The following is a 21,606-nucleotide window of genomic DNA, read 5'->3' as shown; positions in this document are numbered from 1 at the left end:
AACATAGGCATCCCCTGGTACAACAATACCTCTATGTCATGACTCCCGCGTAACATATGCCCAATAACACATCACAATCACCGTTGTTATATCTCTCCCAAAAGGCCCCAAATCATGGTATAATTCTATTTTCATTATTCAAAAAAATGTGTGATAAATTCGTCGTGACAAAATAGCTCGGGTGCGTCTAATATACCAAAACATGCAAAAACCATTAAAACCAAACATGCGATAAAAACCAATAATGGAGGGACTAAGTGTTGTTGTGCTGTTACCGACATTCCTGTAAATATATCCCACCAGTGATGGGCCGAAGATTGCTCAATTGTTCTGGCGGAATGTATCACCTCTTCCCGGGCGATCGTGGTGGACACCTGCAACCTGGACACATCTGTCAAATGAGCTTTCACAAGATGCTTAAGTGTCTCCGAACGGTTCAGTGCGCTGCTGAAGCGTGTCAGATCCACTTGCCAAGGCAGCAACAGGGCTTGCCATTGCACAGTAGCAGCCTGTGCGTCCAACTGAAATTTGTCAATCGAAACGATTGATTGTGCCAGGTAAACAGATGCACGGCCCATAAACATTCGGAAAAAGGTGTCGTTGGCAACTGGGGATGTAGGTTCACTGTTGCGACACAAATAGAGTGGGGCCCTATCTGATATAGCAAGTCCTCAGGTTTCTCCACATTCCAATCACACAGTGCCATGTCATTCGTAAAACATGGGTCTCGATATATTTGTGTTTGTAAGCATGCAGTACCTTTGTCCATTCTGTCACAACCCCCCAAATCATAAGTCAAATTAGTCTGTGGACTAAACCAGTCTCCCTACGTCTTCCAAAAAATAATAATAATAATAGTTTCCCACTATTAATGGCAAAATCCGATATTTGCATATGGTCTTGGATCGGGTTACGTTTACTTCCAACCACATTCCTTGACAATGTGTTTCTTGTTAAACTTTAACATTAAGCATTTGCAAAGTACATTTGGTACTATTCAACACCCTTGTAACATTGTGAGAAACCTCTGATGTTGCATCCCACATACCAATGTTCCAACCCAAAAATGCGTCAAAAATTACATGAGCTCCCCCTTTCTGTGTTTCTACTGTTGTGGGCATCCATTGTGCCACCCTGCGGAACCCATGAGCTGTCGCCTGACCTGTGGATGATAATATGGATCGTGTAACTTCTCCATCAATGGTGTTGGATACTCCTAACAAAGTTCATGTCCCCCCTAACAATGTATCATACCACGCGCGCTTTTTCCTTCATTGCTTGCAAGTTGGTATCGATGGTAACCTTATTTCCCAGTGAACCTCGTTATGTGTCATTTGGTGGGCCATGTGTGTGCATGATGTCACTATTGGCGTTAGTGTAGGGTGTGTCACCCGCTGATGTTGTGGTATTACCAAAATGACAAAAAACGTCGATGGTCGTCCTGCGACCTCAGTTGAGTTCGAAATCCAGATGTCAGTGTCACTTGTCGTCACTGTCCAATGCGTCCCATTGGTTGATGAGCATGGTACAGTTCCATTTGACGCGAAAGCATTACCCGTCAGTCGACAGAGGGCTACTTTAGCCGCAACAGTAACGTTGCATCCCGCCCCCAAGATTATGGACCACTTGTGTTGTCCTCCGTAGATGTCGCATTCCAAAGTGATGTTTGTGGTATGACAGGCAGACCCCGCGGGACAGCGGAAGTCGCCCTGCGTGTGATCATTGGTGCTGCTCCTTCATCCCGCGAGCCACGCGAGGCAAGCGAGGAGCTCCTTCCACCGGTGTCACCCAAGGGTGGGCGTTCCTCGGGCCGCATGCAAGCAGGACAGCCAGGAGGGTGCCCCAACATCCGACATGGCCCGGGCGGAACCCCATGGTTCGATGATCCTCGGGCCCCTTCTGCCAGCAGCCTCAACATCCACGCAGGCTGTGAACACAGATATGAATCATACTGAAAAACAAAACACATGATTAGTTTTCTCTCCCATAACATTTATGCATGGGCACATTGACCCATTTAGTCTCTCCGTATTTGAACAATGTCGATCTATATCAGGGGTGTCAAACTCATTTCACATCGTGGGCCACATATGGCCTCAGTAAATGTCAAACATTTTTGAAAATTCTACACTCCTTATCTATTTTTCCTTGAATTGCACCTTATTAAAAATATGAATTCCATATTAATTCCTAAATTATCCCGTGGGCCTGATTCAACCTACTTGGGGGCCGGTTCTGGCCCGTGCGCCGTATGTTTGACATCCCTGGTCTATATCGACCAATCGTTTTTTTTTTTTTTCCAACAAATTGAACCCTCAATCTTCTGATGTTGACATTTATCACACGTTTCAATGGCAGTTTTCACATCATCAATTTTCAAATGCAACAAATTAATTCAAACCTCAAAACTTCATTGTTTTTACACTTTATTTTTTGTCTCTCTCTTTCCTGATATAAAATGTAAAATTCTAACTCACGTTACCCTCTGAAATCTAAAAATCGATACTTTGGGACTTTTCCGGACCCAACCCGCATTTCCCTCTGTACGAAAATGCGGTCCGTGTCAAAATAATTTTGGCAATTTTCTTGCCTTCCGGCACTTCTCTTGCTTACAACCATACGGCCATAATATGCTAAATTTTGGCAATTTTCTTGCCTTCCGGCACTTCTCTTGCTTACAACCATACGGCCATCTCTTCTTTTCCTTTCGGCTTTTCCCTTCATGGGGTCGCCACAACCATAATATGCTAAATTTGCCCTTTGCCCAATCGTTATATTTTAATAATGTTTTAATTCAGCCAGCATCTCTTTCAGAATAAGGTTATTCATCTCTTTTAATCAATGTTATTTCGGCACCTCAGATCAAAGGCAGTTTGATTTTGAATGTCCGAGTAGGACTGACCACATTCCAACACTTCGTCCGTCAGAAACAAGTGTATTGTCAACTTTTATACATTCGGGGCGCCCCTAAATACTGCCTGAGAGCTGTGGCTCGAAACACGCATCGGCCTTTTTCCCCCTTTTATTGCTTCTATGAATTTGGTCCAGTTCTTCAACGCATAGGGCGGACTCTATAACTGGGTTTGTTCAGTAGGACAGCAATTCAAATTTACATTTGTGGTTTCTCCTTCTTCAACCCCCGATCGGGTGAGGAGAACTTGCATATTGCATCCACAAAAGTCTGCTTTGAATCCCACTGTATATTACATGAATTACGACACGTTATCGCAATTCCAATCACACTCAGACACACTCACAGCCGAAAACAGCTGGCGCTTCACTCACAGACAGTCAAGCTCACACAGGCGCACACAGGCACCGACACACAAACACACAGACACACAGAAACAAGGGTGATCAGTCCTTGTGTATTTTCACTTCATCACCCCTGAGATTTTTCCTCTGCTTGCGAGTAACATGCCTCGTGCTAGCAATAGCCTTCTCGAGTAACATGCCTAATGCTGGCAACAACCTTCTCACACATCCGCTGTAAATTATCTTTTTTGCACTCCTGCAATGTTATTTTGGTTTGTAACATCTGATTCTGTAAATTATCTTTGCACTCCTGCAATGTTATTTTGGTTTGTAACATCTGATTCCCTATTTTAACTTTATCTCTCTGAATTTTCCATTCCTGTGCGCATGCCCACATGCACTTAACAGCTCCTCCAAGCGGAGCTTTTGGTTTTACCACTACCCCAAACAAAACCTTAATCAAATCATGGACACCAGCGGTCTTTTCGACCCATGTCTCAGGACCAGACTCCCTGACCACAAACAACAAACTGTATATATATATATATATATATATATATATATATATATATATATATATATATATATATATATATATATATATATATATATTATTTATTTATTAATAAAACACACAACAATTTACAGCATTTCCCGATCATGAGTAATTACGCTAGACACAAACTGTCACCTCTATGCCCCCACGTAAAGACTCCAACATCACGGTTAAAATCCAGAATAGCATACCTTACCGTTGACAGAGGGCGGAGAGCCGGAAAAAACACCCCGGTAGAGTAATCTGGACTGGAAAACCCAAAGCTGGACACTCATGCACAGTTCACAGCAGACTCTAACCGATATTGATGAAAACCCCATCTTATAGACCCACTCTTGCTAAGACAGGTGGCCAGCCTGTCCACGCAAGAGATGAGTCATTCCTCCTCCTTTCCCTCAGCCCCGGACTAACGAGCAATTTTTTGGCAAGCACACAAAGGCGTGTGAAAACATGCAGTTTCCAAAACCAAAACAAATTGGGTCAGTGTGACCGAACAAACCGTACCCAGGTGTTTCGACTCAGAAAAACAAAAAGGCAAATACAAAACAATCAATGTGAGAAGTAAAAAGTGAAACTATATATATGAGTCAGCTCAGGACACCAATAACAGTTTTTTCTTCCTTCACAAGGGAAGATGCAATCCGAAAAGCAGCCTCTGACAAAAATTAGATTGACAATGATCATTGAGCAAGTACAGTGATACCTCGGTTTACGAACCCCTTAGTTTATGAACTTTTCGGTTTACGAACATTGCATTTATGAAAATGTTACCTTGGCATACTTTTTGAGTGAACTTCAATGAGTGATGTGTCGTTCGCGAACGAGCCCGTTCCTCGAAAAACAAAATGGCAGCCGGCTGTTTTTGTCCTCTATTCTCCGCCCCCAGTCTTCGGTTAAAGCCATTTGATTGGTCAAGAGCAGCTGTGAGGGGAGGTGGTTTAAACATTAAAGAGACAGGCAGAAGACAGTGAGATTTCAACTTTGATAGTTCAAAGGCAGAGTGTAGACTGCAAGGTTAAAATATCCCATCAATCAGGCTCCACAAACAACCCGCACAAGCCATCTGTACACTTGATGCAAAAAGCTATCAACCCAGCTAAAGAAAACAAAATTGATGAAGAACTAGATACAATTAAAAAGGGTGTGCTCGAGTGGGTGTTTGTGTGCGTGTGTGTGTGGGTGTGTGTGTATGTCTCGAGGAGACATACACACACGCATCTGTAATCACCAGCACCCCCTGTCATGAGGCAGGAGAACTGGAAAAGAACGTTAAAGTACAAATCACTAAATCAAGATAATTGTTTAATTTTTTTGGATTGGATTTGCCTTTATTAATCTCGCAGTGGAGAAATTTACATTTCACAGCAGCAAAGTTATGAAAGAAATGAAAGTAGAAAAGCAAAACACAGGAGCTGCTGGAAAGGCAGCCACTCTCGCGGCGCCGTCTTGAAGTCAAAAGAACAACAAAAAAAACTAAATAACAAATAACATGACAACACAAAGACACAGAGAGGCATTCATTCATTAATTTTGTCATTTGATATTTCCATGATGACAGGTGAGGCACGGCCTCACCTGCCTCCCCTGACTGCACGTCACTGATGGTTGGTCCTTGCTCTGAGGTTGGGGGGAGCAGAGGACTACTCCCTGGGTCTCCACTGATTACTTCTATTGTCCTGCCTGAGTATGAGGTATATGACTGGCCATTTACTCTGGTAACACCTCATCAGCATAACTAAGCCTATGTGGCATATGCAGTCTGTTGTACGATCCAAATCGAACCTCACCCCACCATGGCGGTTTCGGGCAGGATTTTGCTGTTGCTGTATGAAAGTAGCTTCTTTTACTCCACTTTCAAACCTCATTGTCATCAAATGAGTGGTTGCTAGCTTTTAGGTGTATATGTACTGTCGATTGAGGCTCACTAGTATTCTCCCTGCGATGGTGATCAAGTCTTTTTTGAGAATTTGTTTGAGAATTTGTCAAGAACCACGGGTAACTCCTAAATGCTTGAAGCAAGCACCCCTAATACATGGACACTTAGCTGATAAAATGCAACACATATATTAGGGAAACAAACACCTTGCATTCCGAAATTTTCGGTTTACGAACATTAAATTTATGAAAATTAAACCTTGGATTAAGGCCCAGGGGTGGGCACTCCTGGTCCTGGAGGGCCACCCTCCTGCATGTTTTCCAAGTATCTTTGTTGCAACACACCTGATTCAAATGAGCAGGTTCAATGTAAGGCTTCCGCAGAGCTTGGTGATTATCTGATTATTTGAATCAGGTGTATTGTAACAGGGAGACTTGGAAAACATGCAGGAGGGTGGCCCTCCAGGAGTGCCCACCCCTGGATTAAGCACTACTTTTCAGGATATACACCGAACGCCACCCTACCACGGCTGGCGGAGTAATCTTCGGCGAACACCAGTTCAAGTTCATCAGGGGATGAGTTGTAGTCCGGGGTCAGGGTGGCAATCATCTCAGCGAGGGTGGCAACGTTGATGTCCTTGATGTTGCGATATGTGATGATACGGGGTGGTTTGGGGAGAGAGAGGGTGATGGAAACGTTGAATGAAACCAGGAAATGGTCTGTTATAGGAAGTTAATTTGCTGTGCAATTCTTTGGGATAAGGCCAGACATGCAAATGAGGTCCAGGGTGTGGCCTTTTATGTGGGTGGGAAAGTCCGAGAATTGATGCAGACCAAAGCTGTCAAGTGAGGAGGTGAAGTATTTAGTGAGGGGAAGAGTGGAATTGTCCATGTGAATGTTGAAGTCCCCGAGAATAATTACATTTGGTGACAGGGTGGAGAGGTGTGTGAAGACATCAGAGAATTCTTTTCATGATAATAATAATATTACATTTTATTTCAAGCGCCTTTCAAAACACCCAAGGACACTTTACAATAAAAACAATAAAACAAAGCACATAACAATAAAACCATAAGTAAAATGATACATAATAAAATAGCAGATAGAACTATACATTGAAAGCAATTTTAAACAAGTGGGTTTTGAGGTGAGCCTTGAAAATAGGGAGGGAGTCAATATTGCGGATGTTGGGTGGAAGAGAATTCCAGAGTTTGGGAGCAGAGCGGCTGAAAGCTCTGCATCCCACCGTGGTGAGACGGGCAGAGGGCACATAGAGGTGAAGGGAGGATGAAGATCTGAGGGACCGAGAGGGAACAGAGATTTGAAGCAGGTCAGAAAGATAGGGAGGGGCAAGGTTATGGATGGCTTTGAATGTAAACAGAAGTATTTTGAATTTGATACGATGTTTAACAGGTAGCCAGTGGAGTTGCTGGAGGACAGGGTGATGTGGTGAAAGGAGGGGGTTCTAGTGATGATCTGGGCTGAAGAATTTTGGACGAGTTGGAGTTTATGGAGAAATTTCTGGTTGATACCGAAGAGAAGTGCGTTGCAATAATCGATGCGGGAGGTGACGAGACTGTGGATAAGGATAGCAGTGGTGTGAGGGGTGAGCGAGGGACGGAGACGGTTAATATTACGGAGGTGGAAATAAGCAGACCGAGTTATGTTATTTATATGGGACTGAAAAGTTAGTGAGCTATCGAGGATGACACCCAGGCTCTTGACCTGAGGGGAGGGGGACACGGTTGAACTGTCAATGGTGAGAGAGAAACTGTTAGTTTTGTGGAGGGTGGATTTGGTACCGACAAGGAGAAGTTCAGTTTTGTCACTGTTAAGCTTGAGAAAGTTATGGGAAAGCCAGGATTTAATTTCTGAGAGGCAAAGTGAGAGGGATGAAGGTGGAAGAGAGGCGTCGGGTTTGCTGGAGAGGTAGAGTTGGGTGTCATTCGCGAAGCAGTGAAAGTGAATGCCAAATTTACGGAAAATATTGCCAAGAGGAAGTAGGTAGATAATAAAGAGAAGTGGCCCCAGGACAGACCCTTGAGGCACACCAGAGGACACAGGAGAGGACCGTGAGGTGAACGAGTTGATTTGGATGAATTGTGAGCGATCAGAGAGATAGGAATGAAACCAGCGGAGTGGGGTATGTGTGATGCCTAGGGTGGAAAGTCTGTCGAGCAGGATAGGGTGGGAAATGGTGTCAAAGGCTGAGGTCAGGTCGAGAAGGATGAGGATGGAGAGTGAACCGGCATCGGCTGCCATAAAAAGATCATTCGTGATTTTTATGAGAGCCGATTCAGTACTGTGGTGGGGGCGGAAACCAGACTGGAATTGTTCGTACAGGTTATTGTGAGTGAGGTGTGAGTGAAGCTGGGACACAACTTTTTTTTCAAGAATTTTGGCGATGAATGGGAGGTGGGAAATTGGACGTAAATTATTGAAATCGTTTGGGTCTGAGCCAGGTTTTTTCAGGATTGGAGTGACAGCTGCAGTTTTGAGTGGGATAGGAACAATTCCAGTTGATAATGAGGAGTGAATAATGGTAGAAATAAATGGGAGAAGAGAGGCTAAGCAGGACTTTATAAGGATAGTAGGGAGTGGGTCGAGTTGACAGGAGGAGTTCTTGGATTTGGTGATAATGTCTGAGATTATAGAGGAATGGGGGAGTTCAAAGGCAGAAAGTCGTTGGGAAGGAGTAGAAAGGCTGGGAGAGGTGGGGGGCACGGAGGACCCGAGGTGCTGATGGATTTTGTTGATGTTTTCACTAAAAAAACATAAGCAGAGTGTTGCATGTCTCAGAGGAATTGAAGTGTGAGGGGAGAGAGATAGGTGATTTTGTGATAGAGGGAAAAGACGGCCCGTGAGTTTCCAGGATTAGAGTCAATGAGTCCAGAGTAATATTGCGATTTTGCACGAGTGATAGAGTCCTTGTAATGGGTAAGGTGAGTTGCGTACATGTCCTTGTGAGTAGTGAGCCCAGACTTCCTGTAAAGTCTTTCAAGTTGGCGAGATTTTGCCTTGATGGAGCGGAGATGGGAAGTGAACCAGGGTGCAGACCGGGTGAATTGGACCGACCGGGACTTTACAGGAGCCAGGGCGTTGAGGGTGTTCGTGAGGTCCGCGTTGTACCGGGAAACAAGTTCATCAGGAGATGAGTTGCAGTCCGGAATCAGGGTGGCGATCATCTCAGCGAGGGTGGCAACATTGATGTCCTTGATGTTGCGATATGAGATGACACGGGGGGTTTGGGGAGAGAGAGGGTGATGGAAACAGTGAAAGAAACCAGGAAATGGTCTGTTATGGGGACTTCATTAGCTGTGCAATTCTTAGGGATAAGGCCAGACATGCAAATGAGGTCCAGGGTGTGGCCTTTTATGTGGGTGGGAAAGTCCGAGAATTGATGGAGACCAAAGCTGTCGAGTGAGGAGGTGAAGTCTTTAGTGAGGGGAAGAGTGAAATTGTCCATGTGGATGTTGAAGTCCCCGAGAATAATTACATTTGGTGACAGGGTGGAGAGGTGTGTGAGGACATCAGAGAATTATTTTAGAAAGTCACAATGTGGTTTTGGTGCACGGTATACAGTGGCTATGATAGTGGAGAAGGGTCCGGAAATTTTACATGCAAGGCATTCGAATGATAGGGTATCCTGAAGTGAAACTTGGAGGATTTTCCAGTTGTTGCGGTAAATTATTGTGAGAGCATCTCCGCGGCCTGACAGGTGGGGCTTAGAAATGTAAAAAAAGCCTGGCGGAGTTGCGTCGTTGAGCTCGGAGAAGTCTCCCGCCAGGTCTCGTTAAAGAGGCCCTCACATCCTTCCCAGGGACAAAACCTAGACACTGGTTTAGATATGTGGACGATACTTTTGTCATAATTAAGAAACAAGAAATTCAATCCTTCACAGATCACCTCAACTCTGTAGACTTCAACATTAAATTTACTCGTGAGGACATTCAAGAGAACCAACTAGCCTTCTTGGATTGTAAAGTAATTTTAAAAGAGGACAGAGCGCTAAAAACAGAAGTCTTGAGGAAGGCTACGCACACTGACCAATACTTACTTTTTGACTCTAACCACCCTTTACAACATAAACTAGGAGTTATCAGAACCCTCCAGCATAGGGCTAAACTAATACCAACTAGCACTGAAGGTAGAGAAAAGGAGTCAAAACATATCAGGAGAGCACTCACTAACTGTGGGTACCCTCAGTGGTCATTCAACAAATGTCAGAAAGAAAGAATAGGGAATGAAACCAATAATTCTCAAGATACAAAAAGGAGAGGAGTAGCAGTACCTTACATTGCAGGAGTTTCTGAAAAATTACAGAGTCATTTAAAATAGTCCATAAAATTCCCACTTATTTCAAACCGATAAACACGTTAAGGCAAAAATTAGTGCATCCAAAAGATAGGCTACTAAATGAAAAACAAAGTAATGTAGTTTATTCCATACATTGTAAGAATGAAAATTGTAAAGAGCAGTACATTGGGGAGACTCAACAAATTCTCAAAAAAAGACTTTATCAACATCGCAGGGATAATATAAGTGGACCTCAATCGGCAGTACATTTGCACCTAAAAGCTAGCAACCACTCATTTGACGACAATGAGGTTAAAACCTTAGCGAAAGAACATAGATGGTTTGAAAGGGGGGTAAAAGAAGTGATTCTTATAAAACAACAAAATCCTTCATTAAACCGGTCTGGTGGGGTGAGGTTCAATTTGGATCGCTCATACAATAGCCTGCTTAGGCAAAACAGGTTAGGCAACTTTCGTAATGCTGATGAGGGTCGTTATGCTGATGAGGTGATGCCGGTGGGAGTGGGGGTAATAGGCCAGTCGTTAGTCAGGAATGTAGGTACAATCAGTGGGGCCACAGGGAGGGGTCCTCTGCCCCCCCCAACCTGAGAGTAGGGACCTATCATAGCTGTGTCCGGCACCACCAGGTCTGGACATTTGGGATATATAAATAAGGCCGATACGACCAGTCAGACTTCAGTTCGCTGACGAAGCCTCTTGGATAGGAGACGAAACGTCCGAAACCTTCACTTTTGGACAGATGACGGCTGAAGAAACCTTCTCATCAAAGGACTCTTTGTAATTTTTCAGAAACTCCTGCAATGTAAGGTACTGCTACTCCTCACCTTTTTGTATCTTGAGAATTTTTGGTTTAATTCCCTATTCTTTCTTTCTGACATTTGTTAAAAGACCACTCAGGATAATCACAGTTTGTGAGTGCTCTCCGGATATGTTTTGACTCCTTCTCTCTACCTTCGACGCTTGTTGGTATTAGTTTAGCCCTGTTTAGTATATCCGGCCCAAACACTCCCTCCAAATGCTCCTGGCCCGGTCCCTCTGTCAAATTTTGGAACCCATTGTGGCCCGCGAGTCAAAAAGTTTGCCCACCCCTGCTCTATGTGGTACAGAGGCCAGCCAGATGCTGCTCGCGAGCCAGCCACCTATTGAGCGCCTTATCTACAATTTCCTAAAAGATTTGTCTTCCCTATGACACATTCCGATATTTGATTTCTTCCATAGTTCACGTTGGATCACATCATGCAATTACAAGCAGGTCTTCAATACACTGATAATAAGTCTCTGCAGCAATTTGGTCGGTTGGTGTTTGTCACATCCTAATTGGCGTCAGTTGCGCGCCCCTCCTCTCCCTGCTCCTCCGGGCTTGCGCACCACATCCCAATCCCACTGATTGTGCCTTCTGACTATAAAGGTCACCCGGTTAGGCCCGGTATTTGCTGGTGTATTTCCCCATTGTGACTTTTTGCCTCACCGTATGTCAGGTTGGTCTCGCTCGGTTGTTGCTGCCTTGCTATTTTGTCCTGTTATTCTCTGTTCTCCCCATGCGTGTCTCAAGTAAAGTCTCTTTTTGAACCCATTACTGTCTCCATCAAGTATTTTGGATCCAGCTCAGTTAGACCGACTGATAATTGTTGTGTTCAGTTAATGAGGTTTTATGGAATGTTTTGGAAGTTAACAACATGACTTTTGCTTGATTGGTTGCTTTGGAAGTGCATAGTCACCACGAAGCTCATCAAATTGTTTTGCTTGTGGAGTTTCACCTAGTGGCCAAATCACATAATACATTCATCACATAAATACATCGTGTCACCACGTTTGGTATGTTTTTAAAGAAATAGTAACAGACATCCATCCATCCATTTTCTAGACCGCTTAATCCTTATTAGGGTCGCGGGGGCTGCTGAAACCTAGCCCAGCCGTCTTCGGGCACTCGGCAGGGGACACCCTGAATTGGTCGCCAGCCAATCACAGAGCACACAAAGTCAAACAATCATCCGCACTTACACCGACGGACAATTGAGAGTGTTTAATCAGCCTGCCACGTATGTTTTTGGAATGCGGGAGAAAACCGGAGGACCCGGAAAAAACCCACACTGGCCTGGGGAGAACACGCAAACTCAACATAAGGAGACCGGAACGGTTCTTGAACTCGCGACCTCTGCACTGTGAAGCCCGAATGCTAACCACGAGACTGACGGGCCACCATTAGCAAAAATTGTATACATAAAAACAATTCCAAAGATGTACTCGATGATGTAAAAAAAAATATTCATCCACTTCATCTAAGACATGTTTGAAGACAACATTTAACAATAATAATGTCACAATTTTAAAACTAACACTGAAATAAAACTCTGATGAGAGCAATAGAAAAGTTGCTGCTAATCTCATATCTAGCCTCATTGACCACTCTTTTTATAACTAGCAATTGTGGTACCGAACCTGTTAAGGGAATTCCCTATAAGAACCCATTTTAAACATCTTTTCATTTCCTTACACATTGTTTTATTTTCTCGGACCTCTGTTTTATTATACTTCCGGTCAATGACGTCACATCCTGTCGGTCTTTACAAAAGCTCTCCCAAACAGCTAGGCCCTCCTCTTCTCCCCTCTCACCTCTAAACATCCGTGCGAACTGCCTGCACCGCTGGTTGCAGGCAGTTCCATTATGTGCCGTCCTAAAGATTAAATAATCTTAAACCATTTACTGGAAGTTTTTTTCTTTGATATATAAGATCAGAATCAGAATCATCTTTATTGCCAAGTATGTAGAACACACAAGGAATTTGTTTCCGGTAGAACACGCTGCACTAGTATCGTTGTCAAAAAAAACTGCTAAATGGCACTATACAGTTCCATTCCAAGATAGTTCATTTTAAATAATCATTCAAGATCGCACTGTTTTATTTATTTTTAAAGTACTTTGTCGTGTGTTTTTTCTGTATTTCTTGTGTGATTAAACATGCCTTTTTTAGGGGGGTGGGTTTTTGCATCAGAAAAGGTTATCCTATCTCTGCTGATCGATTTAAAAGGCTGGCTTAGGATCATTTATTTACAGTATTCTCTGCTGTATACAGATCACACTTCGGTTGGTGGCTTGGGGGACAGCTTTTATGAATACTTACTGAAAGCATGGCTGATGTCTGACAAAACGGACACAGAAGCACGCAAGACATACGACGATGCCATTGAGGTACAACTTTCTGTCACATTCGCAAACTAATTCACAGCATTTTACTTTTTCCATTTTGTGATAGCCCCATCTTAAAATTGAATTAATTATTTTTTCCTCAAAATCCTGCACATTCATAACACAACACTCACAATGACAATATGAAGGGAACATTTTTGCAAAATGCATGACAAAAAAGATGGCCATAATCATAACCAAATAGTTTATACCTTGTCTCATCAGACCACAGAATTTTCTTTCTTAGGGTCTGAGAGCCTTTCACGTGCCGATGACAACTTCTGTGTAGGCTGACGGAAAGTGCTCACGAAGAATTGACTTCTGTCTAGCCACATTACCAAAAAGGACAGAGTAGTGGAGTGCTGCAGAGAATGCTGTCCTGCAAAGTTATCACAGAGGAACGATGGAGCTCTCTGAGCGAGTAACTTTTGAGTTTTTGGGCATATCCTTGCTTGATCTCTTTAGATGGGTGGCCAGGTCCAGGAAGAGTCCTGATGATTCAGAAGTAATTCCATTTTCCGATTTTGTTGACATTTGTCTTCCTAAGTCCCTTCAAAGAGACACAAAATGTAGGGTACATTTCCCTACATTGTGACTCCAAACAATCACGTCCAAAATGTACAGACACTTCCTGATGTGTTTCTTGTACAAGCACATCTGCAGGTGTGTGCTTTTCCAAATCATGACAAACATCTGAATTTACCACTGGTTGAGACCCCAACTAAGTCATAGCCTCTTAAGAATGATCAGTGGAAATCATATGAGCTCAGTTTTGAGCTTTGTGGCAAAGCCTGTGAATACCTTTCGTTACATATGATTTTTTTTAATTATTATTTCATAAATTGGCACTATTTCAATATAGTAATCTCTAATCAGCTGTATCACACAAAGAAATCTTTAAAAAAATCATACATTATGATTTCTGGATTTTGCTTTTTAGTTGATCTCTCTCACAGTGGACATGCACCTATATTGAAAAATTCAGACACCTTCATTATTTCTAAATGGGAGAAATAACAAAATAGCAGGGTGTTCAAATACTTATTTTCTTCACTGTATATGGACACATGCATCAATACATGAGTGATGCACAGAAAGGCATTGGTAGAGATACCAGAGGCGCAAAACATCACCTGCTGGTTGACTTGACAGAACAGTCGGACAAGAATGCAGGTCCCGACATACCAACCTGACATACAAACAATATCAGACATTGAAAACAGCTAAAAGTACCTTGGTATACCACGAGCCAAAGGCAGCCTAGAATTGGCAACTAGGAAAGCGTCTGTGGCCAAATACCTCCAGCGGGTGGGGTAAGTCCTAAGAAGCCAGATCAATGGCAAGAAAGAGACCCGGGCAATAAACAGCTATGCCCTGCCAGTGATCAGATACCCTGCAGGAATAATAAGGTGGCCGAAGGAAGAGATTCAGACCATGGTTGTTAAGACTTGAAAGCTCCTCACCATGCATGGAGGGTTCCATCCCAAATCCAGCACCCTGAGACTGTATACAAGCCGTAAGGAAGGAGGCCGGGGACTAGTGAGTGTGAGAGCCACTGTCCAGGATGAAACATCCAAGCTCCATGATTACATCAAAGAGAAGGCTCCAACGGATGATGTACTCAGAGAATGTCTCTGACAAAGGGGACCAGAGGATCAGGTGCTGGAAGATGGACCATTATGGGAGGAAAAGCCCCTATACCACCAAACCATAACTGAAGTGGCTGATCTGAAGAAGTCCTATCAGTGGCCCGAGAGGGCTGGCCTAAAGGAAAGTACAGAGGCACCCATCCTGGCTGCTTAAGGCAGGCCCTGACCAACAGAGCCATAGAGGCACGTATATACTACACCAGGCAAACCCAAGGTGTAGGTTGTGCAAAGAGACACTTGAGACAATCCAACACATAACTGCAGGGTATAAGATGCTGGCAGGGAAAGCCTACATGGAGCGTCATAACCAGGTGGCTGGCAGAGTCTACCGAAACATCGGTGCCGAGTATGGACTGGAAACTCCAAGGTCAAAAAGGGAAACACCTCCCAAGGTGGTAGAGAATTACCAAGCAAAGATCCTGTGGGACTTCCAGATACAGATTGACAAGATGTAATGGCCAACCAACCAGATATCGTGCTCATAGATAAAGGGTAGTGGAAAGCAGTTGTCGTGGCTGTAGCGGTCCCGAGTGATGGAAACATCAGAAAGAAGGAACATGAGAAACTCGAGAATTATCAAGGGCTCAGAGAGGAGCTAGATGAAGCCTAGAAGGTAAAGGTGACAGTCGTGCCTGTGGTGATCGGAGCCCTTGGGGCAGTGACCCACAAACTAGACGAGTGGTTGCATCAGATCTCGGGAAGAACATTGGATATCTCGGTCCAAAAAAGCGCACTGTTGGGAACATCACAGATACTGCGCAGAACTCTCAAGCTTCCTGGCCTTTGCTAGAAAACCCGATCTAAAAATGGCGACAGACACCACCCAAAGGGGTTGAGACGAGAATTCTATATGTATATGTATATGTATATGTATATGTATATGTATATGTATATGTATATGTATGTATCTATGTATCTATGTATATACTATGTATATATGTATCTATGTATATACGTATGGCTGCCACTGCACACCCAAAGAAAAATGTATCCTGTGACTGTAAAGTGACTTTGAGAGTTTTGAAAGGCTCTTATAAATGAAATGTATTATTATTATATTATTATATATATGTAAATAGATAGATAAAGCCAGGTTATATGGAGGACACTGATTAGCTGTGGCGACCCCTGAAGGGAAAAGCCGAAAGGAAAAGACGTAGAAGTAAAGTCATATGAAATTAATTGCAAACAAGCTTTCATTTCTAGGCAAAATATACCGTATGTATTTCATCGTTTGAGTTGTGTCAATCTCTACTCCATCTGAAGCAACATTTAACATACGTCTCAATCAACCTGCATGGCCAGCGTTCCTTCAAACAAACAAACAAACAAAAGAAGTAACTCACTGTCTTGAGCACTATCACTAGTGCTACCAGGAGAACATTTAGTATCGTGCTCTGGGTTGGAGTTGCGTCGTTGCTCAAACTGTAGTTGTAGTCTGTGATAATTACTGATTCACTTTTATTTTGCCACCAAATTCCGAATGTTCATTATGAATTTTTTGTATGTCACTATATTCAAAGATTCAAAACAATTTCAAATGCATGCCCACCCACAGGCAATCGAGCAACACCTGATCCGAAAGTCCAACAGTGGTCTAACATTCATTGGCGAGTGGAAAAATGGCCACCTGGAGAGAAAGATGGGCCACCTGGCGTGCTTTGCCGGTGGCATGTTCGCGCTGGGCGCAGATGGCTCGCCCGAAGACAAGGCGGGCCACTGGCTGCAGCTGGGCGCAGAGATCGCGCACACCTGCCACGAGTCTTATGACAGGACAGGTGAGGAATACTACGATATCAGTACTAAGCATTATTCACGCATTTTTCGAGTGACTTTATCGTCAGGTTCGTGAGGGACGCTGGAGCCTATCCTAGCTGTCTTCAGTAGGCAGGGGACACCCTGAAGCAGTTACCTGCCAATCAGAGGGCACCCACAGACAAACAACCATCCACGATGACATTCACAACGAGGGACAATATAGAGTGCTATGATGTTTTGGGAATCTGGGGGGGAAACACAGATACTGTGAGTTTGACTGTTGGAGATATTCATAATTTTAATCCTTACCTTTGAGAAATTACCTACCATAAACCTAATAAAGGTTTGGCTCCCGGTCTTTTAGATAGATATCTGACATGCAAACCTCTAAAAACCAAAACATTTCTGACAAAATCACTTAAGCAAGCATTCTGAAAAAGGTCACTTTTGTCACAAAAGCGGCGATTTACTTTTTTAACAAACTTTTAACCCGAGGTTGCGTCTTTCCAATCTGCAAAAAAATTAGCTCAGGTAAAGACCTAATTTATGTGTCTACCACAGGGATACTCATTAATTTTTAAACCTCATTTCCTGTGAGAAATTTTCTCCGACAGAAGAGGTTGTACAATTTGGAACAACAACTTACAGAAAAGAGAAACAGAGAGAAAGAGAAGAGGAGAGTAGAGGAGCTGTTAGCCTGCTAGTACTTGTTGAATTTATTTTTATTTTAACCAAATCAATTTTATCTCGCTTCTATGCTTAACCACTACACATTTTTATGTGACTGTTAGAGGGACAAATACAATTTAAGAGAAAATATGTGAAAATTTAATAATGAAAAAAAGCAGATGTATATAACGTCGGTCCGGGCAATAAGTCATATTTTTGGGGAACTTTATTCTACCTCACATCCCCCCGAATAAGCGCGCCCACACACACACACACACACACACACACACACACACACACACGCACACACACTACAGTTCAGACTCACACCCAAACTCCCTGTTCCCGAGTCATTGATTCTTTCAGAAACAAAATAATTGTCAGATGTAGACTATTTTCAGTGTTTAAAAAATTGACTCTTCCAGTGTCCCATCTCTACTTTGTTGTTCCATTATAACGGTGTAGCATTTGCATGGTGGTGGTGGACCCCAAAATAGCAGGCAGGAGGGAGCAGCAGGGTTTACTTGACAAATTGCAATGAATAAAGTTGGCAGGAAATAAATTTTAAAAAACAGGCATAGCAGCAAAAAAAGTCCAACGTAACAAAATAAACACGACTAAAGCATGACTGAAAAAAAACAAATCAGACGAGGTGAAACAAACCTGACAGGTTGGAACAAATAATGACCCGCCACTGAATGGTCGTACCGGAAGTCATTTTAATTGTCACTAATGACAATGACCAATAGGTGTGCAGCTCCAGGCAGGGCCTGACAGTGCCACCCATTGGTCACAAACAGAAACGTGACGTGTGCGCTTTAATTTGTGACCATCACTTCGCAGTTTAAACTCTCTATTTTTTTGATGTTTCGAAGTCACTCCACTCAATATTTTTAGTTGGGTGTGAAGGATATACTCCACTTACATTAATTCATGAATGTACCCTGTGCACACACACAAACAGTATATTGTGCTGGAGCCTATCCCAGCTGTCTTCGGGTAGGAGGCAGGGTACACCCTAAACTGGTTGCCAGCCAATCGTAGACACACAGAAACAAAAAAACATTTGGGCTTACACTCATAACAATTTGGAGAGTTCAACCTGCCGCGCATGCTTTTGAAATATGAATCAGAATCAGAAAAATGAAATGAAGGGAAATCAGAGGGCCTGGAGAAAACCCACACAGGGTCGGGAGGCTGGACCTGGAATTCACCCCTGCCCTGTGAAGTCTGTGTGCGAAACATTCGACTACTATTTTGACATGATGCTCGTAATTCTTTATATCATCATTCTTAAAGGACAGCCGACGTCTCCGGAAGTTGTGTCCATAATTTGTAAAATGGCTTCAAATGACTTCTACTGAGTGTATTTTACAAAGATTCCACCGCATACAGCTATATTTTACGTTTTAAGACTTGTGCAGAACTTTCCGGAAGTCTTGTTTTTTGAGTTGGCGACGAGTCCGTACGTGACGCCACCGAAGGAAAGCCCCTGACCGTAAAAAAGGACACATTGTAGCAGTCCTTCCATCACGTCAATGCTTGTTTGGTCTGAAAACCTCGTGTTGCACCAGAAAGAGCCAGAAGAGGGCATCCAAGCTCCATGTAAGGAATTTATCAACCTGTGGAAACAGGCTGATTCATTCCTCACAGGAGCTCGTGGCCATTTTCTGCCTCTTTTTGGGTGAGACATTTCCCCCCAATGTTGCCTCATAATGGCACAGAATAAATTCGATTGCAAACATGTATGCTTTCCTCTTCAGAACTATTTGAGTCATATTCATAACTGGATGAGTAACAAGAAAGCATATTCTCCGAATCTGAAGCCATTGTTTTGATTCTCCAGCAATGCAAGACGTCTTGGCGTGACATCACAAACTGGGGGCGGGACTTTATGAAAATGTCCAATTCGCAGCTCAATTTTTTGCAGATTTTGGACACTTTAAGTCATTTTTATTGGTGTTTTGCATTTGAATAAAAATATCATACTGCGTGTTTTGGGTATTTTAGATGCTATAAAATGTTTTTCTGATGTCAGTTAGGAAACAAAAAAGGGACGTCGGTTGTCCTTTAAAGTTCACAGTAGCTCTCAAACACACTTGCACCCACTCCACTTTAAAGGACAACCGACGTCACTTTTTTGTTTCCTAACTGACATCAAAAAAACGTTTAATAGCATCTACAATACCCAAAACACGCAGTATGATATTTTTAGTCAAATGCAAAACACCAATAAAATGACTTTAAGTGTCTAAAATGTACTTCAATTTGAAACCGGAAGCAGCTAGTTTCAGAAGGTCCCGCCCCCATGTTTGTGTTGTCACGGCAAGACGTCTTGCCTTGCTCAAGAATCAAAACAATGGCTTCAGATTCGGAGAATATGCTTTTTTGTTACTCATCCAGTTATGAATATGATTCAAATTGTTCTGAAGAAGAAAGCATAAATGTTTAGCATACAAATTCACAACCGCCCATCCCTGAGGCACAGCTCCCACACCACTCTCAACGTCAAGGCTAATCTCATGTGAGGACCATCCATTGGCACAAATGGACAGAATAACATCACGTCCAGTGTTTCATGATTCTCTTCTCTCTCTCTCTCTCTCTCTCTCTCTCTCTCTCTCTCTCTCTCTCTCTCTCTCTCTCTCTCTCTCTCTCTCTCTTTCTGCCTATCTATATCTATCTATCTCTCTCTATATATATATCTATATATGTCTCTCTATATATATATATCTCTCTATCTCTCTCTCTCTATCTCTCTCTCTCTATCTCCCTATCTCTCTCTCTCAATCTATCTCTCTCTCTATCTCTCCCTCTAGCTCTCTCTATATCTCCCTCTATCTCTCTCTATCTCGCTCTATCTATCTATCTATCTATCTATCTATCTATCTATCTATCTATCTATCTATCTATCTATCTATCTATCTATCTATCTATCTATCTATCTATCTCTATCTCTCCCTATCTCTCTCTATCTCTATCTCTCTCTGTCTCTATCTCTCTCTATTTCTCTCTCTATCTCTATTTCTCTCTCTCTCTCTACCTCTACCTCTATCTCTCTACCTCTATCTCTACCTCTACCTCTACCCTCTCTATCTCTACCCTCTCTACCTCTATCTCTCTATCTCTCTACCTGTACCTCTCTCTACCTCTCTATCTCTACCTCTATCTCTATCTCTACCTCTACCGCTATCTTTCTACCTCTATCTCTCTACCTCTATATCTCTATCCCTATCTCTATCACTTGATCTCTATTTCTATCTCTATCTCTATATATATCTCTATCTCTATATATATCTCTATCTCTCGATCTCTATCTCTCGATCTCTATCTCTATCTCAATCTCTCTCTCTCTCTCTCTCTCTCTCTCTCTCTCTCTCTCTCTCTCTCTCTCTCTCTCTCTCTCTCTCTATCTATCTCTCTCTATATATATATATATATCTCGCTCTCTACTGACGATGTGTCCCAAATTCACAACCTCCCATCCCTGAGGCACAGCTCCCACACCACTCTCAACATCAAGGCTAATCTCATGTGAGGACCATCCATTGGCACAAATGGACAGAATAACATCACGTCCAAGAAGGTCGGTGCTGTTGGACAGTCTGCGGCTGGATGGATACATGGCTTGAGGAGCCTCCGATAAGAAGGAAGGAGCGTCAGCGCAGAGCGCCGATGCGTATATGGAACTGTCGCGGGATGGAATTGAAGCTGATTTATGGGGGACAGGAGATGTGAGACAATCTCTTTTCGTCAATGGATGCTACAGCTGCGTGTTTGCTTTCAACATTTAGCTTGTAGTCGACGTGCACATTCCACCATGATGTCCCTGATCCACTGGTGAATAGATGCTTTGATCCTCTTCTCTTTCATCTGGAACTGCTTTATGTAACAAAGAGGGTACAGGAAGTGCTTAAGAATGAATGTCTCTCTGTGTCTTTGTGTTTGCATGTTATTTGTTATTGATTTTTTTTGTTCTTTTGACTTCAAGACGGCGCCGCGAGAGTGGCTGCCTTTCCAGCAGCTCCTGTGTTTTGCTTTTCTGCTTTCATTTCTTTCATAACTTTGCTGCTGTGAAATGTATATTTCTCCACTGCGAGACTAATAAAGGCAAATCCAATCCAATCCAGTGTTTCATGATTCTTAGTATCTGGATGCTATCCAGTGACTGCTGTGAAAGGACAGCTGACAACATAGGAAAGTCTGTGTGACGGCTTGGAGAGACAGCTGACAGGAGGGAATAGACCCCACTGGGGCTGTCATGGGTTAGCTATCCATGGTGGCAGTCACCAACACTGGTTCAGTTTGTTGGAGGCACCCGCTAAATGCTACAGAAAGAA

General features: G+C 43.0%; 1 protein-coding gene and 1 pseudogene across 4 annotated transcripts in view; both read left to right on the top strand.

Moving 5' to 3' along the window:
- Positions 1–21,606, top strand: part of man1a2 (mannosidase, alpha, class 1A, member 2) — a 194,527-nt gene that overhangs the window by 142,792 nt on the left and 30,129 nt on the right. For 3 of the 4 annotated variants that reach the window (XM_089003221.1, XM_089003219.1, XM_089003220.1), the window contains 2 exons: positions 13,078–13,193; positions 16,398–16,617. In XM_089003221.1, the coding sequence (XP_088859347.1) occupies positions 13,078–13,193; positions 16,398–16,617 (336 nt within the window). Of the gene's footprint in view, positions 1–13,077; positions 13,194–16,397; positions 16,618–16,683; positions 19,018–21,606 lie in introns of those variants that run through there. The other variant, XM_089003222.1, reaches the window with a different exon arrangement.
- Positions 14,358–14,993, top strand: LOC148894522 (uncharacterized; annotated as a pseudogene).

The sequence above is a fragment of the Hippocampus bargibanti genome, linkage group LG08, assembly GCF_051943395.1.
Source record: "Hippocampus bargibanti isolate YZ-2025 linkage group LG08, ASM5194339v1, whole genome shotgun sequence".
In the NCBI taxonomy this organism is placed as follows: Eukaryota; Metazoa; Chordata; class Actinopteri; order Syngnathiformes; family Syngnathidae; genus Hippocampus; species Hippocampus bargibanti.
The sequence above is the reverse complement of the archived record's forward strand: the minus strand, read 5'-3'. Positions and strand labels throughout refer to the sequence as shown.